This window comes from Callorhinus ursinus, unplaced genomic scaffold, assembly GCF_003265705.2.
Source record: "Callorhinus ursinus isolate GAN/ISIS: 27379988/994484 unplaced genomic scaffold, GSC_fseal_2.0 scaffold134, whole genome shotgun sequence".
In the NCBI taxonomy this organism is placed as follows: Eukaryota; Metazoa; Chordata; class Mammalia; order Carnivora; family Otariidae; genus Callorhinus; species Callorhinus ursinus.
Genome location: NW_027397196.1, coordinates 455,192 through 482,329, shown reverse-complemented (window position 1 = coordinate 482,329; position 27,138 = coordinate 455,192). Strand labels below are relative to the sequence as shown.

The 27,138-nt window shown below is 46.8% G+C and overlaps 2 protein-coding genes and 1 long non-coding RNA gene across 10 annotated transcripts in view; 2 read left to right on the top strand and 1 right to left on the bottom strand.

The window, feature by feature from the left end:
• Window positions 1-23,625, bottom strand: part of LOC112807269 (uncharacterized) — a 55,703-nt gene extending 32,078 nt beyond the window's left edge. For 2 of the 4 annotated variants that reach the window (XR_003204034.2, XR_012377293.1), the window contains exons 1-2: window positions 22,639-23,612; window positions 15,075-15,126 (exon numbers count right to left, since the gene is read on the bottom strand). This is a non-coding gene — a long non-coding RNA (uncharacterized lncRNA). Of the gene's footprint in view, window positions 1-15,074; window positions 15,127-22,638 lie in introns of all 4 variants that reach the window. The other 2 variants (XR_012377292.1, XR_012377291.1) reach the window with 2 other exon arrangements.
• CXCL17 (C-X-C motif chemokine ligand 17) lies at window positions 9,945-19,762 on the top strand. 2 transcript variants are annotated; one of them, XM_073890272.1, is made up of 4 exons: window positions 9,945-10,262; window positions 11,087-11,181; window positions 17,868-17,948; window positions 18,604-18,646. In XM_073890272.1, the coding sequence occupies exons 1-4, from the start codon at window positions 10,184-10,186 to the stop codon at window positions 18,613-18,615; spliced, it is 267 nt and encodes an 88-aa protein (XP_073746373.1). In that variant the 5' UTR covers window positions 9,945-10,183; the 3' UTR covers window positions 18,616-18,646. The 2 variants fall into 2 exon arrangements, with proteins under 2 accessions (XP_073746373.1, XP_025705367.1); XM_025849582.2 differs by lacking the exon at window positions 11,087-11,181 and adding an exon at window positions 19,617-19,762 and having other exon boundaries at window positions 10,050-10,262; window positions 18,604-18,705.
• The window catches only part of LIPE (lipase E, hormone sensitive type), an 18,582-nt gene continuing 12,513 nt past the window's right edge, over window positions 21,070-27,138 (top strand). Inside the window, exon 1 of one of the 4 annotated variants that reach the window (XM_025849580.2) lies at window positions 21,070-22,202. In XM_025849580.2, coding sequence (XP_025705365.1) covers window positions 21,269-22,202 — 934 coding nt within the window. In that variant the 5' untranslated portion in view covers window positions 21,070-21,268. Of the gene's footprint in view, window positions 22,203-23,614; window positions 23,713-23,985; window positions 24,201-27,138 lie in introns of those variants that run through there. The other 3 variants (XM_025849581.2, XM_073890257.1, XM_073890259.1) reach the window with 3 other exon arrangements.

The following is a 27,138-nucleotide window of genomic DNA, read 5'->3' as shown; positions in this document are numbered from 1 at the left end:
GCACCCACTATGTGCCCGGCGCTGTGATGTAGCTACAGTCTTCACTAAAAAGTCCCATGAATGTCATCACCCTTGTTTTAACAGATTAAAAAAACTGAGACAGAGACATTAAGTAATTTACCCATCCCACAACACATAATATAACCTCCTCTCCCACCCAAATAAATATTAGTAATTTAATCTGGGAGCAGAGCAGCCTAAGATTTCAGCGGTCTCCTGGATGAAATCTACCTTCCAGAATGATTTTTGCTCTCTGACCCCATTTGCAGGATTCAATGGTCAGCATTTTGTTTCCTGTCTTGCCTTTCACAGATGCACCTGTTCCCTCACACCACACTCACAATTGCACATCCCTCATAAAAGCTTGCTTTTATGAACCTCAATCTCTTTTGGGAAGAAACGGGGTCAGGTTCCTGGTCCCCATGAAAAGTCATTCTTCCTGAACTGTCAATTATTTGCACAGCCATTCTCTGGCCACAAAAGAGGTGCACTAGGGAAAGAAGATGTAATGAGAAGCAGGAGGTTGAGAGAGTTCTTCGAATGGTCATAAAGGAGAGGAGATTCGAAATGCAGAAACAGTCATAAAACACACCCAGAGTTTGTGGCCTTTGTACAATGGCAGCCTCGCCTATCTCTTCCCATACCTGTTGGGATCTGACTTCCTTCTCAGTCTGCCCCTCCTGGGCCTGTCTTCTCAGACCAATACTAGAGACCTGGGACTGCGGCCAAACCAGAGCACCCAGCACTGAGAGGGCAGAAAAGGGAGCAAAGCGTTCACCGCACAGGGGACCTGACTCACCTCTGTACATGTGCACTTGGGCATGGAATGGATTAGTGAGGGCTGCTTGGCAGGACTCATGGTTTAAGAAGTTTAGTAAGGGGGTGCCCGGGTGGCTCAGTTGGTTAAGCGACTGCCTTCGGATCAGGTCATGATCCTGGAGTCCCGGGATCGAGTCCCATGTCAGGCTCCCTGCTCAGCGGGGAGTCTGCTTCTCCCTCTGACCCTCTTCCCTCTCGTGCTCTCTATCTCTCATTCTCTCTCTCTCAAATAAATAAATAAAATCTTTAAAAAAATAAAAAAAAGAAGTTTAGTAAGGAGTTGTACTTCCTCAAGTGCTGTCTGACCGAGAGCAAAGGGGGGTTGGTGTGGGAGGTATCACAGTGCTCTCCCATTTAGAAACCCATTGTCCCTCCCTTCTCCCTCTGCTGGGTTACATTCTTCTATCCATAGGTCACTTATTCACTGAGTTGGGTTCCAGGAAAAAAAGAATGTCAGTTGAATTTCTTAAAGCCCCAAGCACTCAATTCAGCTCAGGAGTATCTATCATCTCAGTACTAGTATGTTTTTAAAGACCAGCAGAAAATTTTGATGAGAACCTTTGCACCCATAATCCCTTTTTTTTAAAGATTTTATTTATTTATTTGAGAGAGAGAGAATGAGAGATAGAGAGCACGAGAGGGAGGAGGGTCAGAGGGAGAAGCAGACTCCCTGCTGAGCCGGGAGCCCGATGTGGGACTCCATCCGGGGACTCCAGGATCATGACCTGAGCCGAAGGCAGTCGCTTAACCAACTGAGCCACCCAGGCACCCCCCCACAATCCCTTTGAAGACTGCTGAGCTACAAACCAAGGGAGGAAGGAACCTCCTAGGTGCTAGAGACCTTTATGTTTAGACTTCATCTAATGCTTAGAATTGCCTGTTGAAGTAAATGCTATTATCCCTATTTTGCAAGTGAGAAACTAAAACTTCAAGAAGTCACTTGTCTCCTCTCTAAGAACTGTTAAAAATGGAACCAGGACTCAGACTCACATATTTCTTTTATTTTTTTTACAATTTTATTTATTCATTTGAGAGAAAGAGGGAGAGAGAGAGAGCACGAGCAGCGGGGTAGGCGGAGGGAGAAGCAGGCTGTCTGCTGAGCAAGGAGCTCGATGCAGGACTTGATCCCAGGATCCCGGGATCATGACCTGAGCCGAAGGCAGACGCCCAACTGACTGAGCCACCCAGGCGCCCATCAGACTCACATGTTTCTTAATCTAAAGCTCATGTTTTCACTCCACGCCACCCTACCTACTAGAATTCAAGGAAAGGAAAGATGACTGCTTCCAACAGAGATACAAAGGGCTTCGGTGAAGAGACAGGGTCTGAGATGGGCTTTAGGGTGAACAATAATTCAGGAGACTGAGCAGGAAGGCAAGAGCATTATAGAAATAAGAGAAAGAATAAATTCAGACACAAGAAAGTAAACTGTTGGGGCGCCTGGGTGGCTCAGTCGTTAAGCGTCTGCCTTCAGCTCAGATCATGATCCTAGGGTCCTGGGATCGAGTCACACATCAGGCTCCCTACTCAGCAGGAAGCCTGCTTCTCCCTCTCCCACCCACCTCCCCGCTTGTGTTTCCTCTCTCGCTGTCTCTCTCTCTCTGTTGAAAAATAAATTAAAAAATCTTTAAAAATAAAATAAAATGGATAAATAAATCTTAAAAAGAAAAAGAAAAGAAAGAAAGAAAACTACAGGCTGAGCAAGGCAGCAGATCGGGGCATGCTACAGGGGCCCTGAACGGCAGCCTGAGGAATCTGAACTTATCCTACAGATGATAGGAGTAACTGGGAAACTTTAAGAAAGTCAGAAACATGACAAAATAGCATTGTCAGGAAGATAACTCTGACATTATTAGGCAAGATGGCCTAAGGCAGTGGTTCTCAACTCTGGCAATTCATTAATTCCCTGGAAGCTTTTTTTCTTTGTTTTTTTTCTTTAACTTTTCATTTTGACATACTTTCAGACCTTCAAAAATGTTCCAAAAATAGTCCAAGTTCCCATATACCTTTCATTCAACTTCCCCAAATATTAATGTTATAGATAAGCACAGTACAATGACCAAAATCAATAAATTATCATTGATAATACAATGAACTAATCCACATATCTTGTTCAAATTCCATCAACCTTTCCACTAAGGTCCTTTTTCTGGACTAGGAACCAATCTAGGATCAAACATTGTATTTGGCGGTTTTATCTCCTCAGTCCCTTTAATTTGGGCCAGTTTCTGAGAAATTCTTTTACCTTCATTAACTTAACTTTTTAAGAATATTGGCCAATTATTCTGTGAAATGACCCTCAGTTTGGGCTTATCTAATATATCCTCATGATTAAAGTTAGGCTATGCACTTTTGGCAAGAATACCACAGACGTGATGCTGTGCCTTCTCAGTCCATCATATCAGGCCGGTGATACGGATATCTCCCATTACTGGTGACGTTAACTTTGAACACTTGCCTAAGGTTTCTCTGTAAAATGACTATGTTACTTGGAAGCTTTTAAAAACTACAAATGCCGGGGCCATACCATAGACCAATCAAGTCAGACTCTCTGGGGATAAGGCACAGGCATTGGTAGGTTTTAAATGCCCTGTAGGTGATTCTAACCAGCATCCAGGACTGGAAACCACCAGCTTAGTCAATGAAGATTAGAATCCTGGAAATCAATAAGGAAGCCATTCCTCAGGCCTCTCTTTTAAAAATAACAGCCTGTTCCAGGCACAAGATAAATATATTTGGACTTTACCATGGACCCATGGTAGGGGAAAGCAAAGACCAAAAATCCCCTGATTGAGAAAGTGATGGGTGAGTAGACTGCTGTCCAGTGAAAAAAGAAGGCAGGATGCTAAGTAAAGTGTCCAGCCCTGCTGGTCTATTTTCTCTCCAGACTTCAGGGAAACCTTTGCCGCAGAGAAGGCACACACCATGTAATTGTACTGTCATGAGCCTGAAGTGAGCTCCTAATTCCACTGAGGGAGGAAGTTATACATAACGTGATACAAATATACAAATACACGCAAAGATGAGCACTTCCAGGTACAGTTGAATGGACTGTTCACAGAATCTAAGTCAGAGCTACACGACCTCCCTTAAACAAGCTTGCCGTCCCCACTTGATCTTTCTCCTTAATCTCTTCTGAAGTAAGGACCCTGTTGTAAATTTCATGAAATAGGAAAGTGTACACAATCTCCTGTCACGGGGTTGTTGAAGCAATGATATTGTGCTCAACTTCCTTATCACTATTATCTTGAGGTTTCCATAAAGAGATTTCATCACCCCTGGAGGCGCCATCGATAACATGCAAAGAGGAACACCAGTTTAACCCAAATCCAGAGGCAGGAAGGACCCTGATGAGAACTATCCCTAAAGTAATCACAAACTACCAGGAGCTGGTGCTGCTGGTGCAAGGGAGCTGCTGCTAGGCAGTAAGTGATGAAAGAGAAGGTAGCTGTGACACACTCAGTGAGCGCTACAAAAAGATGCAACTCAATTATCCCTCAACTATTATAATTCCAAGTATCCCTCAGGCCTCTCTCTGGGATCTCACTGAGAGGCTGGCACATAATTCAATGCTAATACTTAGGTGAAATAATTTATAGAAGGGTGGGGTCAACAAGGTCAGGAATGGCTGGGAAAGGTTTCCCAAAAGAGGCAGGATTCAGGTTAGGCCTTTGAATGGTTAAGCCTTAGGGAAACAGAGATGATGAGCAACACAGGCACTGGGAAGCCGGTGTCAGGCACCACCGGAGATGCTAATTTGGAGTGAGAGGGGGTTTGCGTGTATTTTCTGTATTCCTCCCAACCACCACTGGGGGTTATTTCAGAGGATGCTGATCCTCAGAAAGGTAAAGTAACTCGCCAAGGTCGGTGGTGGATCTGGGATTAACAAGCAGGTGTGTCTAGTAGGACCGCCACTGAGAGAAGACTGAACATGGTATGTTTAGGGAACAGGAAGGAGCAGGGAGAACTATGGCGGAAAAATAAGATTAAGAAACAGGGAAGTTAGGTAAGCTTGCCAAAGTGGGACCGTATGTTGTACAGCCACAAAAACTGGACAGAGACATTTGAACTTGGTCTTGTATTTACACAAGAGCCTTCAAAGATTTTGAGTAAGAGAGTAACCAAAGCGACACCCTGAGCAAAGACCAAAGGGGACAGTGGTGAAAATGGTGAAAATCAGGGTTCTGGGTTCCTATGCCAAAAAGATGCCACTAACAACCGCAAAGGGGGCCACACAATACAGTGGAGTGAGAACTGGACTAAGGGTCAGAAGCTTGGGTTTAAATGTAAAAAGTGGGGCACCTGGGTGGCTCAGTCATTAAGCGTCTGCCTTCAGCTCAGGTCATGATCCCGGGGCCCTGGGATCGAGCCCCGCATCGGGCTCCCTGCTTCTCCCTCTCCCCCTCCCCCTGCTTGTGGTTCCCTCTCTCGCTGTCTCTCTCTGTCAAATAAATAAATACTCTTTTAAAAAAATGCAAAAAATTACACACTGAAGTCATGACTTTGTTAGGCTAGTTACATACTCTCTCTGCACTTCAGTTTCTCTTCATCCATAAATCAGGTAAAGTGAGACCTAATCCCTAAATGACCTCTAAAAGCTTTGCTACACAGATTGTGGCCCAGCAACCAGCAGCAGCATCGTCCAGAAGCTTATCAGAAATGCAGCATCTCAGGCACCACCAGAGGAATCAGTCCTGTATTTAAACAAGGTGATCCGTAAACACATTGAAGCTTAAGAGACTTCCCTAAAGTATGCTCCAGGGGCTCCTGGGTGGCTCAGCCGATTAAGAGTCTGACTTTGGCTCAGGTCATGATCTCAGGATCCTGGGATCGAGCCCCACCTGGAGACCTGCCCTCAGCAGGGAGTCTGCTTCTCCCTCTCCCTCCACTCCTCCCCCCACTCATGTGCACCGATGCTCTCTCTCTCTCTCTCTCTCTCTGAAATAAATAAAATCTTTATTTAAAAAAAAGGGGGGGTTCCAGTTCTAAAATGCAATGGTTTCAGACTCACCTCAACTCTGTCACTTGACAGGGAAGAAAATTACCTATTCACTTCATTTGTGTCTAATTCATTTTTTCATTCATTTTTCCCTCATCCTAACACCGCGGCCCCCTCCCACACACACACACGTAGGTACTTGCCCACACCTGAGTTGTGTTCTTAGGAAGTGCCAGTGGGGCAGCGCTGCCATCTTGTGGCCATGACCGTAAATGCACGGTCGTGCATGCACTGTTCTTGCCCTTGAAGGGGGTGGGGGTCAGCAGAGAGGGTGAAGTCCAAGTCACAGATCACGTAAGAGAATCACAACCACCCACAATGACCGGAAGTAGCTGTCAGACAGACTTCAGCCTGCACCATACAGTCATGTCATCATTCAAAGGGCAGTTTTTCTAATATGTAATAAAATGTGGTATTAGTGGGGAAGCGGGGCTCCAAGCCAAGCTCTGCCCTTGTAACCTTCAAAAACAACAAAAAAATCGCTGCGACACGTTTTCAGACATCCAGCCCCTGCCTGAACTCTGACAGTAAACTTGTAATTTTCCAAGGAAATTTACCTTGCTATGACAGCTCTTTCTCATCCTGAGCCGAACGTGTCTGCTGCACGCTCACCAGTCCAAGTCCTACTCTGTTGGCCCTGAAATGCGTCTAATACATTTTCACAAAACAGACCTTTCCCAAATGACAATCCTGAAGTCCCTACACTTTTCTGTCCCTTTCCAATGGGCCAGCGAAGTGTGTCCAGCACAGCGGAAACTCAGTATCCTAGGAGTGTTCTAACCAGAGCAGCAGAGCCACGGGACCACCCGCTTCCCATGCTGGGCGCCAGGCCTGTCTTAGAAAGCCACGTCAGCTGATGGGACGACACTGGTTTTTCCTACTTGTACAGCGGCTCGGTCACCCCACACTTCTGTTGGCGTATACTTTTTATTCAGCTTTTTAAAAGATTTATTTTGAGAGAGAGGGAGTGGGGGGAGGGGCAGAGGGCGAAACTCTCAAAGAGACTCCCTGCTGAGTACAGAGCTAGAACTCACAACCCCGAGATCATGACCTGAGCCAAAATCAAGAGTTGGACGTTAAACTGACTGAGCCACCCAGGAGCCCCATATTCAGTTTTATTTTTTTAAGAAATATTTATTAGAGCCTGCTGTGTACTATACCCTGGAGACACAAAAATGAACCAGACCCGGGTCTCAGCCCTCACTGAGCTCTGGGCCATGGAGGGCACCTAAATTCAAAGCCAGACCATCACAGTTCAGTGGGAAATACCTCAACAGAGGTAGACACAGACTTTTGAGGACCATCCCAGCAACCCCCTGTGAAAATCTTCCACTCTTGTTTTCTGGGCTCAGTTTTCCTCATTTCAAGCTCAAAGTGAAAAAAAAAAAAATAGTAATAATGCAAATGTCCCAGACAGTCATAGTTGGGTCAGACATTTCTTCTGGTTAATCCAAGGCATTTGTGGGCTCATTCTGAATGTCCACTCTATCCTGTTAGAGCTCACCACGGCTGCCACAGGAACAGAAATTCTAGCAGGTCAGAAAAATTGAGTGTTAGTAGTCCTGTGGCTTTTCTTTCTTTCTTTCTTTCTTTTTTTAGTCCTGTGGCTTTGAGGTTAATGGAACTGTATGATGTTGCACAAATCATATAACTTAAACTTCCATTCTGTGAAATGGAGCAGTTAGGTTAGCCCTCAGTGGGTCTCTATGTTTAGTGAGAGCCCCTCAGGGACAGCCTCACACGTTCTTCTCGGTAGCCACCATCTAGCAAACGCCAGGCACACGTTAGGTGCTCAAATGTCTACTGAATATATGTATGAATAAATGATTATTAGGGCAGCATGAATCATGGAATCAATCAACACACATTTCTGAATGTCTACTAAGTACACTGTGGAGTCAGGAAACCCACCAGGGGCAGAATGGTATTTTCTCCCCACTTTCTCTTACCTCCTTCCTGAAGGGGAAGCTTTGTAAGGCAGAGAGGCTGGGTTGAAACAAATAATGTTCTCAAGATGGGCTCTAAGTAGTTGTCAATATTGACAAGAAAAAAGTCTGTTTGTCCCGGGGGTGTTTTATATCAAGGGACCTGAGGGACCCAAAGCCCCCTCCCAGGGTTCCCAGGACCCAAACCCCACCCCAAGTCCTTGGAGGGGAAGACCAAACAGAGGGAACTGACAGGGAGCCAGGGCTGAGGGGACCAGGAGGAAGGGCTGAGGAGCTCACTGACACTGCAGCAGCTGGGGAGCAGACTGACGGAAAACTCAGTGGGCAAAGGAAAGCACTCCCACCAGGTCCCTTGTGGTACATGACCATTCATCAGTGAAATTTTCTTTCTGATAATGGACTGCACTTTTCACATGCTTCCTAACATATCAGGCCTAGTTAAAGTGTTACGAGAATATCCCTTAATTCAACAAACATTGATAGAGTACTCCCGAAGTGCCAGGCCCTATGCAAAAATGAACAGTAACACCCCCTCCACTACCCTCAAAGATCCCCATCCAATTAGCTCCATGCTCCTCTGCACTGCCCTCCTGTGTGGCCTCCACCAATCCAAATCCTACCCTACCAGCAAGCCCCCGCCCAAGCTCCCCCTAATGAGAGTCCCCCCAAGTGACTCTGAGCCCACAGTGAACTCCTGCCACTTCTGGAATTTGGTTCCACTTCCATCTCTAGGTTTTATGAATATATATCATCTCGCTGGTTAGATTTGAGCCTCCTGAGAATAGAGACCATTGTTAGAATTCTCCAGAGAAACCACACCCATGGTTTATATCAGACCAAGCTCAGACAAGCCCACGCCTTCAACTGGAGACAAATCCCCGTTGTGCCTGCCTCATGAAGGTGCTTTATAAACTTTGTAGTAGCAGTCTATAATCAACTCTCCAACATGTCGATAAGCAGCAATAATTTGAAAATTGAGAGGGTGGGGCACCTAGGTGGCTCAGTCATTAGGCGTCCACCTTCTACTCAGGTCATGATCCCAGGGTCCGGGGATTGAGCCCCGCATCGGGCTCCCTGCTCCGCGGGAAGCCTGCTTCTCCCTCTCCCACTCCCCCTGCTTGTGTTCCCTCTCTAGACGCTGTCTCTCTCTCTCTCTGTCAAATAAATAAATAAAATCTTAAAAAAAAGAAAAGAAAATTGAGAGGGTAAGAATGATCATACAGAAATCAAAAAGGGTTTGACTCATGCCTTGCCTTTCCCCTCCTAAGTCAAACAATCACGCCACCTGTTCTCACTCCTGCCTGGAGGCTGCCAGGGAGGACTTCCTTGTTAACCTTTCCCTCCGCCCCCGCAAATATCACTCAGCATTCAAGCCTGTCTCTCCCCTTTCTTTGAGCACATTTCCCAAAGTCTCTGAAATGAGTCAAGTTTAGTAAGTACTGATGTTCTCACCTTAATGGTTACTCTAAGTAGTATTACCTTCTTCCTTTGCCCTGGGCTGTTTCCAAAGTCTGGAGCCAACAATCCCAACAGCACAGGCAAATACCCTTTAAGGGCTCCTTCCCACCTACGGTTTCTGTTTCTCAAACCTTCTTGGCCTTGAAGCCCTGGGGGTCTTCCACCAACCCAGTTCCTTCTCCTTTAGTCTGGAGCAATTCCCTCCTATGGTTTCTGTTTCTCAAACCTTCTTGGCCTTGAAGCCCTGGGGGTCTTCCACCAACCCAGTTCCTTCTCCTTCAGTCTGGAGCAATTAAGCCACAGCCACCTTCCTGATGAACAACAAGGAAGCCCAGTATGACCCACTGCTCCAGGGGCAATGTTCTGAGCAAGAGAGAAATAGCCTCTCATCTTCGGTACTCTCTGCTTCCCACAGAAGTGGGAAGTATGTGGCCACAGAATTGGTAGGAAATTGTAAACAGAGTGAGGACAGGGCAACTTCTCAAGCAACACTCCTATTGCTCCAGGGGCCTGGAGGACAGAGGGGGAACAAATCATGTCATCCTCTCTTCTGCTGACCCTTAGTACTCACTTTCCTGCCCGATATTAAGCTAGAAAGCACCAAAAAAGATATAAGGAAATTCAAAGAGCAAAAAGATCTGGGGAAGAAATCCTAGCACCCTGGGGGGTAAGGAGTGGGGGAAGAGGAGGGGAGGGAACCAGTATTGCTGCCAAGTTGTCAGTCACCTTCTAGTGTTCTTAAGAATGCTTCATTTTTTTGTTTGGCCAGTTTTGCCTCCGAGATTCCTGTAAACCTGTTACCTAACAAGGTCAGCGTCACTTAGCTGTTCTCACCCTCTAATGGGAACACTGGCCAGGGATTAAAGCCCAGACCGCCATCCCCAGGAAGACGTCGGGGGCCTCCAACTGGGAACCCTCCACACTCTCTTCAAGTGACTCAACAGCAGCACCAACAGTCGCAATGAAAATTCTAATCTCTTTCCTCCTTCTGTTGCTGCCACTAATGCTGATGCCTGTGGTCACTAGCAGCCCAAATCCAGGTAATAAGATTAATTTTCTATAAAGGGGAAGCAAGGGGGAGAAAATGCGGCAAAACCGAGAAGAAAATGTGGCAAAAAAAAAACCCAAAAAACCAACAACCATGCATTGAAACGTAGCCCCTTCCAGCTACAAGGATTTGGGACAAGTTAGCTTCTGTCAATGCCTGGTTCCTCATTTACAAAAAGGAGAAGACTATACTTACATCCAGAATGTTGTGAGAGCGAAATGAGATAGTGGGTATCAAAATATCTGAAACTGTAGCTAACAAAATATAGATATACACTGGCTCAATAAAAATCTGCTCCCTTGGGATGCCTGGTTGGTTCAGTCAGTTGAGCGTCTGCCTGCGGCTCAGGTCATGATCTCAGGGTCCTGGGATCAAGTCCCGCATCGGGCTCCCTGCTCAGTGGGAAGTCAGCTTCTCCTTCTCTCCCCGCCTACTGCTCCCCTGCTTGTGCTCACTCTCTTTCTCAAATAAATAAGATCTTTAAGTAAAATTTTTAAATTAAAAAAAAAATCTGCTCCCTTACCTTCTGCCGTTAATCCCTTTCCAGAAGAGCCAATCTCGGTGACGGCAGTGTAAAGGTGTTAAAGGCAACTGTACATTCATGGAGGATGAGAAGTCCTTGCTTATATTCTTTATAGCGCACCAGAATGCAACCAATAATTTTTAATGCTATTTAATGGTAAAGTAATAAACTAGGAAAATCATATCACCAGACAGTATTCATATTGGAAGCTTTAGCCATACTAAGCTCACCTTTTGGGAAGCAGGCCTTAGGTTAAAGGCTCCAAATCAGCTCCAGCTTTTACTACATCTCAGGTGGCCTCACCATTAGCCGAACAACCATGCAGAAGAGAGCTCATCCCATGTATGTTTCTACTCGAGAGAACCAACTCCTCGATGGCTACTTTGAGGTAAAATAGCTTTTTTACATATTTAACTTGATCCTTAAAATCAGAAGTTCACCTTACTCCACCCCAATTTTACACTTCCCTTCCCTTGTAGAGATCTCTGGGAGGTGCTGGGCCCCATAGTGCTAGGGCCTAGACTGCCAGTCTGGAGGGGAAGGCTTTTCCATCATAGTGACAGACACCAAGGCTAGAGTCCTCACCCTCGATTCAAGGCTCTAACCACAACCTGCCTTTCCAATCCACCCCTCATCTCACTAACAAATGCTCTGTGTTCCACCTAAACTAGACTGTTGGTTGTTCCCTGAATGGGTCTCGTGCTTCCCCACCAGCTTAACTTCACTCATACACTCAGCTCAGAAACCACCTCCTCCTCACAGCCTCCCTGATACCTCTCTCAACCAGATACGAGCCCTCCATCCTGTGAACATGCTTAGTCCAAACCTGACTCTCTCTTTGCTCTTGTCATATTCTGTCCTATATTGAAGGTGTACCTTCCTCCTTCCTCCACCCCTGCCCTTCTAGACTGTAACCTCCTTGGTGGCACAGTCTGGTATATTGTTTCCACATCCCTCACACTATCCAGTATAGTGTTCAGTAAATATTTGCTAAGTGAAAGAATAAATGCTCAGGTTTCTAAGTTCAAAATGTTGCCCTTAAAAGACTCTACACCTGGGTTTGATAACAGCTCTATTAACATTTGGGGCTGGGTAATTCTTTGCTGTAGGGTGCTATTCTGTGCATTGTAAGATGTTCAGCAGCATCTGTGTGGCCTCTATCAACTAGATGCCAAAAGCAGCCTCTCCAACCCTGCCCCCAGTTAAGATAGATAAAGTTAACTCTAGACGTTGCCAAATGTCCCCTGGAGGGGGAAACTGCTCCCCAGCTGAGAACCCCTGCAATAGTTCTCAAACCTGACGACACGTTTAGACTTACTTAGACCTGCAGACTCAGCCTTAGAGCCCAGGGAACCTAGATCCAAATCCTGTTCCACCCTTACTTTGCAACCCTAGACAAGCTGCTTCATTTTGTGGAGCCCGTTTTACCATCTTAAAATGAGTAAAATACCATTTAGAACATATAGTTGTTGTGAATATTAAATGATCTATAATGTATACCTAGCAAGGATTCAATAAACGGACTGAGTAAAATATCTCAAGTCGCTCCTAAAGCACAATGGCAATGAATTGGGGAAAGCTCCCTCTGCCGCCAGGTGGCGCTATTACAGCCACATCCGGCTCCGTCTCAGTCTTCCAGCCAAACACAGCTTTGCAGGACCTGTCTGGCTAGAGGAAACGACACCCCTCACCTTCCCATCCCCCCAAATTCTCAAAATAAAATCGGATCTTACTTTATCTCTTAAAATAACCACATACATGCAGAGTGTGTTTTTCACAGAGAGGGAGGAGACTAGATAAGAATATATGAAAATGTTAGGAAACAAATCACTTATAATAACAGATAAATTACTTATAATACCATTAACTACATTAATCTACAATAATAGCTGAATGTGTTAAGCAATCCTATGTGGCAGGCAGTGTTGTAAGCTCTTCACTCATATTACCTCATTGTGTCTTCACAGAAATATAATGTATTTTTTAATTCACTTTTCATTTTTCAGACTTAAGAAATGCTATAAAAATAATCAAGAGTTCCCATATATCCTTCATCCAGTTTTTTTCAAATAACATCTTACATAACCATAATATGATTATCAAAACCAGGAAATTAGCATTGACATAATACTATTTTTTAAATGTTTTATTTTATTTTATTTATTTATTTATTTATTTATTTATTTATTTATTTATTTATTTACAGCAAGAGAGGGAACACAAGCAGGGGGAGTGGGAGAGGGAGAAGCAGGCTCTCCTCTGAGCAGGGACCCCGATGCGGAGCTCGATCCCAGGACCCTGGGATCATGACCTGAGCCAAAGGCAGATGCTTAATGATTGAGCCACCCAGGTGCCCCCATAATACTATTAATGAATGTAGTAATATTCAGGTTTGCTAATCACCCCATTAATGTCCTTTTTCTGGTCCAGAATCCAATCCAGGATACTACACTGAATAAAGTTGTCATGTCTCCTTGGTTTTCCCCAAGCTAGAGTAGTCTCTCAGCGTTCCTTTCTTTCATGATTTTGACAGTTTTGAAGAGTACTGGTCAGTTATTTTTTTTTTTTTTTTTGGTCAGTTATTTTTTAGAAAGCCCCTCAGTTTGGGTTTGTCTGATGTTTCTTCATGATTAAATTCAGATTATGCATTTTTGGCAAGAATACCACAGAAGTCATGTGTGCCCTCTCCATGCATCAAATCAGACGGCCCACGATACTGATCATTCCCAACTACTGACGATATTCATTTTGAACACTTGCTTAAGGTGGTGTCTGCCAGGTTTCTCTAATGTAAAGCTACTCTTTTCCCCACTATAATTAATAAGTATCTTGTGGAGAGATACTTTAAGACTATGCAAATAGCCTGTTTCTTCTCATCATACTTTTGCCCACTAATTTTTAAAATCCATTGATGATTCCCACCTTCAACAAATGTTACTATGGTATTAGCCAAATGGTGATTATCTATTTCCAACATTCCTTCTACATTTATTAATTGGGATTCTACTATAAGAAAAAGCTTCTCCTTCTCCCCCATTTATTTATTGAATTATTTGTTTATATGAGTAAAGACTCATGGATATTTACGGATTATAACCCATTACTATCATTATTTATTATGTTGTTCATATTGTTTCAGAATTGATTATTGAGAGCTCCTGCAAGTAGGCTTCTATGTCTTTTTGACATATCATTTTTTAGCAGTTCCGGACTTTCTGATACCACAAGATGTTCCGGGCTCATCTTGTACTTCCCTGGCCTGCCTTGGAATCAGCCATTTCTCCAAGGAGCTCTGGTTCCTTTCATTGGAGAATAGTACTCACAAACCATGGGCACGAAGGTATTGCCCATGGCTACTAGGTGCTAGTGCTTCTACGCCCTCTAGTGGACAAAGCTAGGAAACAGATGCATGCGCACACACTAATGGACTATTATTAGCCCCATTTTACAAATTAGGTAAATGAAACACAGAAGTTAGGCAACTTGTCCGAAATCATAAAGTTAATATGTAGTGGAACAGGGAAGTCAAAATAATGATAGATCTACCACGAATCCTAACAAGTAGGAGTAGCTTCTTTACACATACAGGTCAGCATAAAGCAACAAACCTAACATTCCAGCACAGACACCCTCTTTGGGACTGAGTGACAGAAATCCGCAATAATAACCACAATAATAACCATCATGTACTGAACACCTACTTGGGCACTGGTCACTGGGCATCCCCAGTAGCTCATTTATTCCTAATTCTGCAAGGTGGATACTACTATTCTCGTTTTACAAACCAGAGAACCAAAGATCAAAGAAGCCGAGACAACATCGTTAACTAACAGAGCAAGTAGTTGATGCCAGGTCCACCTGCCTGGATGTAAAGTTCATGCTTATTCCACTGTATCAATATTCTCCAAAATTGATTTTCGGTAGGACATAAATTAGCTTTTACTTCAATAGTTATGTTTATGTCAATGCATCTTAGAAAAAAATCTAAGCATGTATCAAGCCCCTAATCTCACAGATAATATTGCAGAGGATGAGGCTGTTTTGTAAATTAAATCTGTTTAAAGAAAAGGTAAGAAGTAAATAATAGTAGAGGTGGTACAAGCTACAAAAAGCATCATAAAGGTGGCGCAGAAATGTCTGAGGTTTGGGAAACACAATATTACAGGAACATGCAGCTTCATTTTAAGTTACACCATGGAATTAGGGTTGTAAAGGCTGCAGAAAAACAACAGACTTAAGAAACCTGGACCTGGGTTTTAGCTTCAGAGGCGTCACCATTACCTTTGTGAACTTGGGCATTTCATTTGCTCTCTCTGTGCCTCAGTTTCCTCATCTGAAAAGAAAAGGGAGAGTGATCTGGTTAATTAGTACAACCCTTTTACAAGCAATTTAGTAATAATATCAAGAAACATAAAACTATTCTTAACTTTTGACCCAGCAATTCCACTTTGGGAAATCTTGCCCAAGACAATAATCTAACATTTGGAAAACAGTTACAAACATAAATTTATCAATATCCAAAAGTAAAACAATCTAAATATTCAGCAATGAGTGAACAGTTAAATAATTAGGAGCTCATATGCTTACTGGGAATGTTATGCAGTCATTAAAAATGTCTGTTATTGGGGCGCCTGGGTGGCTCAGTCGTTACACGTCTGCCTTTGGCTCAGATCATGATCCCAGGGTACTGGGATCAAGCCCCGAGTTGTCATTGGGCTCCCTGCTCAGCGGGGAGTTTTCTTCTCCCTCTCCCTCTGCCCCTTCCCCCAACTCATGCACTCTCTCTCTCTCTAGTAAATAAATAAAATTTTTTTAAAAGGGGGGGCACCTGGGTGGCTCAGTTGGTTGAGTGTCCGTCTCTTGATTTCAGCTCAGGTCATGATCTCAGGATCATGGGATCCAGCCCTGAGTAGGACTCTGCGTGGGCATGGAACCTGCTTGAGACTCCCTCTCTCCCTCTGCCCCTCTATGCTCGCACTCTCTCTCTTTCTCAAAAAAAAAAAAAGTTAATAAAAATGTCCATTATGAGGATGACAGAGCAACATGCTTATAAAGTGAACAAAAAGAAACTTGTTCACATACTATGGTTATCACTGTATAAAGAAAATCATATGCAGGAAACACACCAAAATACCACAAGACGATAAGAATAAAGATTTATTTGTACTTTCCAAATTTTCTCTAATATAGCTATATTACATTTAGAATGAAAAAACTTCTAAATAAAGAGATTCAACTAAATAACCTCCAAGATTCCCTCTGGCTCTAGCACTCTGTGGCTTTCCTCTGGAACTACAAGTAGAGGTCAGTTGAGAGTAAAATATTAGAAAAGTTTAGATGGCAGGGGCTATGTGTGCCTGTTTAAATTATTTTAATAGCACTCAAAACAGCACATGAGAACATTTGGAAACTAGCACTTGGGAAAATGATGCAACACCTTCCATCTGTGTGGCAGAAAGGGCACAAGTCTGGGAAAGAGCCCTGGATTGAACCAGATGATCTCTAAGGGCCCTCTCCAGAAAATCTGTTCATTTGCTTATTGAACAAACATTTACTAAGTGCCTACCATGTGTCAGCTGTATGTAGTTGAATGACTATTGAGCCATCTGCGGGAGAAAGATTTTTAGTTTCCTAGGGCAGCCCTAACAATTTAGCACAGAATGGGGAGTTTAAACAACAGAAATTTATTTTCTCACATCTCTGGTATCACTTTGCCCAAATCTCTTCTTATAAGGACTCCAGTCGGACTGAATCAGGACCCACCATAATGACCTCATCTTGACTCAAACTCATTTTAACTCAGTCAACTCTTTAAAGGCCCTATCTTCAAATACATTCTGGGGATTAGGGCTTCATCATGAATTTGGGGGGACACAATTCAGTCCACAATAGATTTCAAACAACAAACTATACATATAACTGTGTATTAAGAGAGCTGCCTTCAAATACAATGGAGAACCATGTGAAAGCATAATTAACTTTTACAGGAAATAATCAGAAACTACTATACAAAGGAAGCATCATCTGGGCCCACTTCTAGCTCCAGAGTCTCAGGTCTATCAACCGTCATCCTTGATTGTCATAGAAATATTTTAGGTATCACAAAATGGGAATAAGACAGCATCAGGTAATAAGACAGACTTGACTAGAGGCCAAAAGAGGAATGGATTTGTTCCAGAGGCACAAAAGTAAATACCATCCTTTTATAGTTGAACTGGGATTATGGACTCAAATACAGGAAGTTGAAGGTCAGGTGAAGATCCTGACTAGTTTATGGAATAATCTGCTCCTTGTTCTCATTCCTTAAGTCATGAGAATCTTAATGCGTGCTGGGGCTAGGGGGTATTGTCAGGTCTTTTTTTTTTTTCCTAAAAATTTATTTATATATTTGAGAGAGAAAGGGAGTGAGAGCAGGAGAAGGGTGGGAGGGACAGAGAGAGAAAGAGAGAAACCCAAGGGGACTCCACATGGAGCACAGAGCCCGACTTGGGGCTCAATGCAGGGCTTAATCCCACGACCCTGAGATCATGACTCTGAGATCATGACCTGAGCCAAAACCAAGGGTCAGATGCTCAACCAACTGAGCCACCCAGGCATCCCTGTCAGGTCTTGATTTATGCCCACCTTTTGTCCTTTCTTCCATCTAGAAGCCATTCTTTTTCCACCTACCTCCAGCTAAGCTCTTCTCTAAGCCAGATTCTAAACCTCAATTCCTTATCCATTTAAAATACTCCTCTCTTGAAGTACCCTAGATCCCTGAATAAAAAAGGAAATTAGGGATGTCTGGGTGGCTCAGTCAGTTAAGTGTCTGCCTTCGGCTCAGGTCCTGGTCTCGGGGTCCTGCGATCAAGCCTGGCATCAGCACAGGGAGCCTGCTTCTCTCTCTCCCTCTCCCTCTGCCACTGCTCCCCTTGTGCTCTTTCTCTCTCTAAAATAAATAAATAAATAAAATCTTTAAAAAAGAGAGAGAGAGAAAGGAAAAACCACTGATGCAGGTAGCACAATGCTGGGGTACCATTTCTGTTGGCCCCTTCCCTTTCCGGTGCCTGGTCATGACCTGTTTCCTTCCACCAGGGGTCGCCAGAGGCCATCGGGACGATCGCCAGGCTCCTAAGAGGTGGCTCCACGAAGAAGGCCAAGAATGTAAGTGCAAAGGTCAGTATCAACAATAGAACTGCACCATCACCATCCAATTCCCTCCCCTGAGCCCCACCCCTGCCCCCCCCACACCACTACAGATGTTTTCTGAGCTGACTTCACCCACTGCCCTCTCCTCCAGCCCACCACATGCAGCACCAACGCTTGTCTTCTTCCTGAGTCTCCAGCAAGAGCAGGACCCCTCCAAAGTCCAGGGGGAGCTGGCTGAATCTCTGGCTGCCCCTTCCCCTTTAGTCTTTTCCCCAAGAACCCAGGGCTGCCTTACAAAAATTCCTGGATCTTGTTTTTGACCTTTGGTTACCCATAAATAAGACTGAAATCGGAGAGGCAAAATGCTTGGCCTAGTTAAAGCAGCCAAAGGCAGCCGCCTCAATCTTTTCTTCATATTTTGGTCTCCTTAATGATATCCTGATGCCCCCTCCAAACCTGCCACCAAATTCGTGCCAATACAGGTCAGGCAAAACAACTCAGAAATCCTGGTGCTCATATAACTGGGTATCCCCACTGTTCTGTGTTGACCCCTTTCCCCACCTCCACTGCAGTCTGAAAAAGAAACTGGAAGGCAAGGAAGATGGCAAGTAAAGCCCTGCCCCCACTCCCTATTCTCAAAGATATTAACCTTCCCCTCTAAGCACCAAACCTGTTATTTCAGACTGGTTCCTGAGAGCCCCTAAAAGAAAAATCATGACAGTGCCTGAGATGCCAAAGAAGCAGTGTCCCTGTGATCAGTACAAGGCCCGTGTGAAGAAAACCAGTAAGTTTCAAAAGAATGACCTTCCTTAAACCAGGGGCACTCTGTGGAATCAACTAGGGCGGAGCAGGGGTTGAGAATAGACAAGAGAAGTGAAATGAACACCAAGATAAGCACACCTCTCAACACTTTCTACTCAATATCAACTTGAGGAAATAAGAAGAGCAAGGGAGGCGGATACAGTTTTCCTAATACTAGAAAGGTTCAACCAAATTCTTAGATTTTAGAAGCTCATTGCTTATCAAAGTGGAGGGAGATGGGGCTATTGGGGACCCGGTAATTGATCTCTGAAGATGTCAAATAGAATTTGGTTCCTCCCTTGGGACGTTTTTAAATGTCATATAAAAAGTAAATTGGCAAATTAAACTGATTGAAACAATGATATTATGAAGAATGAGATAAATCAAGATCCTTATCACTGGTGGTAGAAGTAAAATACAATTTGGTAGTACCTATCAAAAATTTATTTATTTATTTTTAAGTATTTTATTTTGGGGGGCACCAGGGTGGCTCGGTTGGTTAAGCATCCAGCTCTGAGGAATGAGGAGTGAAGAATATATTTTCTTTATTTTAATTTAAAAAAATTTTTTTTTAATTTTATTTTTTCCATTGGACGAGTCTCACTCATATCATCTTGAAAGCTTTCATAAAAATTAAATTTTTTTAAAGATTTTATTTATTTATTTGAGAGAGAGTGAGAGAGAGAGAGCACAGAGAGGGGGGAGGGTCCGAGGGAGAAGCAGACTCCCTGCTGAGCAGGGAGCCCGATGCCGGACTCGATCCCGGGACTCGATCCCGGGACTCCAGGATCATGACCTGAGCCGAAGGCAGTCGCTTAACCAACTGAGCCACCCAGGTGCCCAAAAATTTAGTTTTTAAAACGTTTTTAACATTAATCTTTATTTTCACCCTAGGGCACCAAAGGCACCACAGGAAGCCAAACAAGCACTCCAGAGCCTGCCAGGAATTTCTCAAACAATGTCAGCTGGCAAGCTTTGCTCTGCCATTGTAGGACCTCTGAGGGCTCGCTCTCCCAATGAAACATTCTCAGTCAAGATGATAGTGAGCACACCTAGAGGATGTTCTTCTCTCACTTCCAGCTCACCCTCCGTGTCCCCTCTCCAGTGTTCTCACAAAGCATTTTCCCCGAGATTATTGCTCCCTCTGGTGCCCTCTTCTCTTGTCAGTCTTTTCCTGTGCCCTGCTCTCTCTCCCCTTTCCCGGGCTTAAGCTTAATTACCTGAAAGAAACCTGGAAACCCTGGCTTCTTAACTGGTCCCAAATGACCTTAAATATAACCAGGCAAGTAGCAAGCAGAAGTCAATAAATATTTTTAAATGTAATAAGTCAAAATCATTTCTTTCAAATGGGGTCTGGCAACTCATTCAGTCCCCACTCTAGCCTGTTTACTGCAAATTCTACCCAGATTCTACACACACTTCTCCCCACCCCCAGCCTCACTCTTCCTCTCCACTGCCCAATTTTTTAATGCTTTTACCCATTTAACAAACCTTTTTGAGGTAAGAGCTAAGTGGGGCAAAGAAAGCAGGTATAGCAACGAATCCGACATGATCTTACTAAAGACAATGTGGATTAAAGAAAAACAAAAAAACCCTGGCACAGTCTCCCAACACATAAAATGCCTTCAATATTTATGATTCTTCTTATCATCATCATTATCGTTAATGGTCGTTGCACTCTGAGTTTCCAATCTAGTACAGAAAACACATATTCATGGGCGCCTGGGTGGCTCAGTTGTTAAGCGTCTGCCTTTGGCTCGGGTCATGATTCCAGGGTCCTGGGATCGAGCCCTGCATCGGGCTCTCTGCTAGGCAGGAAGCCTGCTTCTCCCTCTCCTACTCCCCCTTCTGTGTTTCCTCTCTTGCTGTCTCTCTTTGTCAAATAAATAAAATCTTTAAAAAAAAGAAAGAAAGAAAAGGAAACACATATTCATAACCACAGTTCAAGGCTAGAGAGATGGTGTGGAAGATCTCAAATGCCATTGAAAAGGGCTTCAAGCTGTAAAAATGGGAGGGTGTCATTTTTTTAACATGGAAATAAAATGATCAAAGCAATAATATAAGGATATTAAACTGGCAGCCATTTGAAAGAATGAATAAAGAGGAAAAGATTATTAAAACATATAAAGACTGCCTCCCCTCTAACCCTTTCCTGAAATGTCAGAAGGGGAGGGGGAAAAAAAAAAACACTCATCCAGTATCTGACTTCTGTCATCCCAGATGAAACAAAGGACTAAATTAGGTTGCTTGCCTTAAGAGAAAAAACACTTTAACTGAGTGGTAAGTGGGTGGGGTCCTATTTATGACACAAGAGGGCAAGCCCCTCCCCTCTGGTAGGAGAGTGCTGGACACACAGCCTCCTCCCGTTCCTAATCCCTCCTCCCACAGCAAGAGGCACAGGAGTGGAGGTCAGCAGTGCCACTTGCAACTGCCTTAAAAAGGAAGACCAGGAATGCCAGGATGAAGGAGTGGAACCCAAAGGGAGGTGCCATTATGAGGAATCAATGAGGGGTCTGTGACAAAAAAGGCCTTGGGGGCCCAGAAGGATGAAACCTGGGAGAGCAACACCTCCCGAGAGGGAAGTAACAACAGTGGAGCCAGGTTCTAAGTCAGTGTCTAGGCCTGACTTGGAACCTAAGCCACCCCAGACACATATCACCCAGCCAGAGCCTGGGCCAAAAGTGACAGCCACACCCCAGCCAGCATCTAAGACTCATCAGGGACCCAGTACTCAGCAGGAGCCCGATCGACAGCAAAGACTCCTCACTCAGCAGGAGCCCCTTGCCCAACATGAAGCTGAATCCCAGCAGGAACCTAGCACCCAACAAAATTCAGGTTTGCAGCAGGAACTTCCTGCTCCGCAGGAGCCTGCACCACAGCAATCACCTGCCGTGCACCAGGTACCCTCCTCTCAACAGGAAGCTGCCTTCCAGCAGGGACCTGGGCCAGGAAAAGAATCTGAAACTCAACAGGAACCAGAATTGAGAAAGGCACATGTTGCCCAGCCAGGACCTGGCCCAGTGCAGCAACCTCCAGATCAACAAGAAGCTGGATTAACACCTCCAGCCCAGCCTAGACCTGGATGCAAAAATGGATCACCTGCCCAGACTGAATCTACATCCCAAGAGAGACTGAGACAGTCAGACCCTACAGCCCAGCAAAGAGTTCCAGTCCGAGGAGCCAAATCCCAGCTGAGATCTTCGACTGAGTGGGGATTTCTCTCACAACTACACCAAGCATCCACACAGCGACGAGCCTCAGAGTGGAGGACGTTTTATGAGTGGGTCACAGATTCTGACTCAGAACCAGATGTGGGGTCTCCATTAAAGGGCAATTCATCACCCAAGAGGGGTGGAACAGTGGCCCAGGGAAAGAAGCTGGCCTTCAAGGGGAAACATGAAGCAGCATCAGGGTATGGTGGGATATCAGCACACGGGAAGAAAACTGGCAGCCAGAATCACAGACACTACAGGGACACAGGTGAGTTTGAGGTGGGAGGAAATGAGCGAGCCTCCCAGAGACAGTCATTCGTTCAGTCAAGAGGAACTAAGGACCGCCAGTATGTCAGGTTGGCTCTGGGGATCCCTCACCAGTCCTTCCAAAGATCAACAGCCCCATTTGATAGATGAGGAGGCTGAAGCCTGGAGACGTAAAGGCCTTGCAGGAGTCAGGGCTGATATCGGGAGTGGCAGAGCCAGGCTGTGACTTCTTCCCTGCACCAGGCTGCCTCCCCACGGAGGATTTGGGGGAAATCAGACAGAAGTGGGACAGGGCTCTGGGCTTCGGGCCAGGAAGAGAGAGTAGCTCCCACCCCCCCAACCCCCGCCAGTATTCATTCATCGGTCCCCAAACTCACAGCCCTGGGGCACCCTCTGCCTTAGGCACCAGCCACCTGGTGCTACCCGTAAACCCTTACCCTCACGGCGTTTCCATCCCCACTAGGTGGAACATCGGGCCTCGGGGATCCTCGAGCTCTCCAGGTCGCCCCGGGCGGGCAGGGAGGCACTTGCTCCCCTGCCAGGCCGCCTCCAGTCCAGCCAGGCTCGGTGGCCTGGGGGTTGTGTTCTCAGGAAGGGTGGCGTGGGAGAGGGGCTGCGGGGTCTGCCGAAGTCTCGGGCAAGGTTGAGGCTGGACGAAGGGAGAGTTGCGGGGAGCAGTATCGGAGCGGGCCGGGCCCGGGACTCCGCTAAGCCGCCAGCGCTGCTTCCCCCTCTGACGCAGGCCATGGTGCCCCTGGGGGAGGGCAGGCTCCAGCTCCACAGTGCTCGGGCCGAAGGGGGCACGCAAAGTCTCGTCCGTGGAACGAGGGGCTAGTTGTTGAAGCAGCCTGAGGGGAGGCAAGGCAGCCCCAGTCCAGAAGCTGAGGGGCTCCGGAAGGGCCGGCAATGGTGGCCTCGGCTGAGAGGAGGGGCAGGACGGAAAGGGAGGGTTTGAGGTCTTTTTTTTCTGGCGCTGAGGATAAAGAGCTATTTCAGTAGGCTCCAGAATCCAGTCTCAAGGGAGGCGTTCCACACACCAACGCGGTAACCTCCCCTCCGACGCTCCGTCCGCAGTTGACTGTGTGCGCATGCGCGAGCCTCGAGCCTCGAGCCTCTTCCGTCTCCCGCCTTTTCGCAGGCACGCGCCAGGCCCTCTACCGTCGCTCTCGACGGGCCGATCCGCGGCTTCGGGCTAGTGCGCAGGCGCCGAGCATTCTCCTTCCCCCGCCCTCCATTCCCTGGGAGAGAGGGAGAAAGCAGAGAAAAGAATCCTGAGAAAGACAGCAATAGGACGAATAAGGCAGGAAAAAGGCGGGGCTTCCTTCTCCTACAGCTCGCAGGCAGAGCCACGCCTCCAGTGCTGTCGCCCCGCCCCGGCTTTGAATTGCCGGTGGACCTGGCCCACCCCGCCCGCCCCCCCCACCCCGCCGAGGCGGAGGCTCAAAGGCGCCCCGCTTTCCCCTTACCGCAGGCGGGCCGGGTCGCGTTCTAGGGGATCCCTACTTGGGAAGGTGAGTGGGAAAGTGAGGCTGAGAGTCAGCACGTGAGAAGATCGAGGCTTCCCTTCTGGGGTGACCCCCGCGGGAGTCCCCACTAGTCCTGCCCGAAGGACACTTCTCGCCGCCTCCAGGGCTGCATTTTCGTTGGTCACGGGCCCTTTAAAGTGTGCGAGGAGGCGGGGCCAGGCTTTAGGCCCCTGGGTTTGGGGGCGGGACCCGGCAGTGGAGTGAGGCCCGGATTGCTCAGAGGGCGGGATCCAGAGAGGAGCAAGCCCAGGATTGGGTGATATGGGGGCCCGGTGGTGGTGTGCGACGAGGATTGGCTCTCCCGGCGGGGCCTGGCGGCTGTAATCGGCCCCCGCGTGGGGACCGCGGAGAATTGATGGAGTCTGGCTGGGAAAGCGGGGCAGCCAGGGCCGATGGGGCCCTGGCCTCGAAGAGGGCCAAAGAGGGGTCCAAGAGTCGTAGCCGCCGGCGGTGGCGAAAAAACAAAACCAAAGGTGAGCGCGCGGGGCCGGCAGCAGAACGGAAGGAACCTTGGACATCCTGCGGGGAACTGGGGACTGAGTGGACGGACCCACTGCCCCGAGAAGTGGGGGAGCCCGTGGGCTGGCCCATTGCCGCCCTGCGAGGGGATGCGGGGATGATCCATTGTGAGAATGGGTGATGTGAGAGTGGAATATTACCCTCAGCATAGAGACTACCGGACGCCCCAGTAACGACTTGGGAAGTGTCCAGAATGCGAGTCCCCAAGACTAGAGTTCCCGGTCCGGCTCCGTACTCGCTGTGTGACCGTGGGGCAATTCCTGGCTTCAGTGTTTCCTACCGGAGAAATGGTTCAAGCGCCGGTTTTCAGGGCCCCAGCACTCATGAGAGGACAATGGAGAGGTTTAGAAACTATTGCTCAAAGAGGAAGTTTCGAGGGCATTCACTGTCAGGAAAAAGTAGGAGGAAGGGGTGCCTCGTAGTAGGAAATGCCCCAGGGCCAGTATGGCTCAAAACAGTCCATCCTCCCATCCTTCGTTCAATCTGTGCCTCCGGTTCCTTGTCAGCCTCCCTGCTTCAGCCCAGCACCACTGGGGCCTAACTTCCTGACCCCCACTCTTTAGGAATAGGGAGCCCTGGATAGGCTTCAGACCACCACACCCTCCCTGGCACAAAGAAGGGAGGGCTGTCAACTGGGTTCCTAAGGTGTTATATTATTTACAGATCTCAGCAAGCTGGAGAAAGACTGACAGACCAACAGAGATATTGCAAGCCCCAGGCAGGACCGCACATTAAGTCCTTGCTAGGTGATGAGTATTTGTGAAGCCAAGTGAGGACCAATGGGAAGTTCCTGTGAAGAAACTGATGTAGCCCCCAGACCCTAGAGACCCCAAGCCCATTGTCCTCTCTGCCTTAGGCAACATCATTAGCCAAAGACAGAACTGGAGTTGGCTATACACAAGTACACGCACACTTGCACACACGCACACACGCAGACTCAGACAGGCTCGGAGCTCAGGCTGGGACCTGAGGGCATTCACTGTCATACTGCCAGACACAGCCTCATGAGCAGGACAGTGTGCCCAGAGGCAGTACAGACCAAAGTTAAAAATGTGGGCGTTGGTCGCCTGGTTCCTGGGGTCATAAACCGTGGTACACTGGGCAACAGGCTTCTTCTATCCCTGTCTGAACTTTCTGAGCTGTAAAATGGGCAGAATGATAGGACTCCCTGACTCGTAGGGCTGTTGTGAGGTTTGAATGAGTGTAGCACGTTGGATACTGGTACACAGCAAGTCTGCCTGAGGGGTGGAGGTTATGATTACTATTACTCCCCATTAGGCAGTGAGTTCCCTAAGAAGGGGCCCGTGTCTGCCTTGTTTACCCCACATTTTCATAGCCTGATATGCCAGGCACAGAGGCACTCAGATATTTATTGAATTAGTAGTGAAGGAATGTTCAAACTGTAACACTGGGATAATAATAATAATGCTGCCCTTAGGCTTGTCATGAGGAGTCAGAATCCTCTTGGGTGGGGTGCCTTGCACAGGGCTGAGCCAGTCCCACCCACAAACCCAAGGGCCCACCTACTCACAAAGGCTCATTCCACTAAACTCTGAGATCCACCTGTCATTTCCTGAGACTCTGCCCTGGTGCCACATCTCATTAGGGTGAATCAGACCCTGCCCCTGCCCCAAGGACATCCAGGCTGGCTGGAGCAGTCCTAGTCATCAGTTTGATCTTGTCTGGAACCAATGACTCTAGTGTCATTATGATCTCCCCATTTCCGAGATGCTGATGCTGAGGCTCTGAAGGAGCAAGGTCACCTGGGCTTCCTTACCTGGCGGGTGAGGGCAGAGAGATGGCCAACCCAACCTCCTGAGGGCAGGGGTGTGTGAACTCAAACCTGCTCTGTGCCCCCACCTTGACTGTGGGCCCAAAAAGCTCCAGTCTCACAGATTCGTTCAGCAGACATTCACTGAGCATTTACTTGTATCAGGCCTGGACTCTTAGTGGTGAGGACAGACTCACATTTGAGCTGGGGACACAGATATCAATCAAATAATCCCACAAATCAGATATAATTGTAAACTGGCAAATACAAGAGGGAAAGTCCTGAGAAAATGTAAGAGGGAGGCTTCCCAGGAAGGTGACATTGGACCCAAGGATGAGCAAGTGCTGACTGCTGGGCAAGGGGGCAGGGAGGCAAAGGGGACAGCTCAGGCAGAGACCTTGAGGCCCAAGGAAGTGGCTTATTACAGCACAGAGGGAGCTCAGCAAGGGAGGGGAGGATTAGGGAGCTGGGTGGGCAGGGGGCCCAGATAGCACCTGGTTTGGGCGGCCATGTCTAGGATTTGGGGCTTTATCCTGAGAGCAAAGGATGGGGGCTGTTGCAGGGTTAGGATTGTGTGACCAGACTGAAGTTCTAGAAAAATCCTCTGGCTGCTATGTGGAAAAGACATTGAAGGGGGCAAAATCAGAGACACATAAAGACTTGTTAAAATCCTCTAGATGAGGGGTTAGTGGAAGTGGGAGAAGGGTCAGATTCCAGAGGTTTCTGCGGGGGCAGGCAGAGTAGAGAGAACTTTGTGATGCATTGGATGAGAGTAAGAAGTGCCCCCCCACACACACACACACCCGGGTGCACAGATAATGAGTGTATACGTCCATACACACACAAACACCTGCCCGTGCAATCTCACGGGCCAAGAAGAACACAAACACACATACGCACATGCCCTCAGACGTACGGGGGCCATGACACATACATATGCACATGCCTTCAGATGTACGGGGGCCGTGACACATACATACGCACATGCTCTCAGATGTACAGGGGCCGTGACACATACATACGCACATGCTCTCAGATGTACGGGGGCCGTGACACATACATACGCACATGCCTTCAGACGTACGGGGGCCGTGACACATACATACGCACATGCCCTCAGA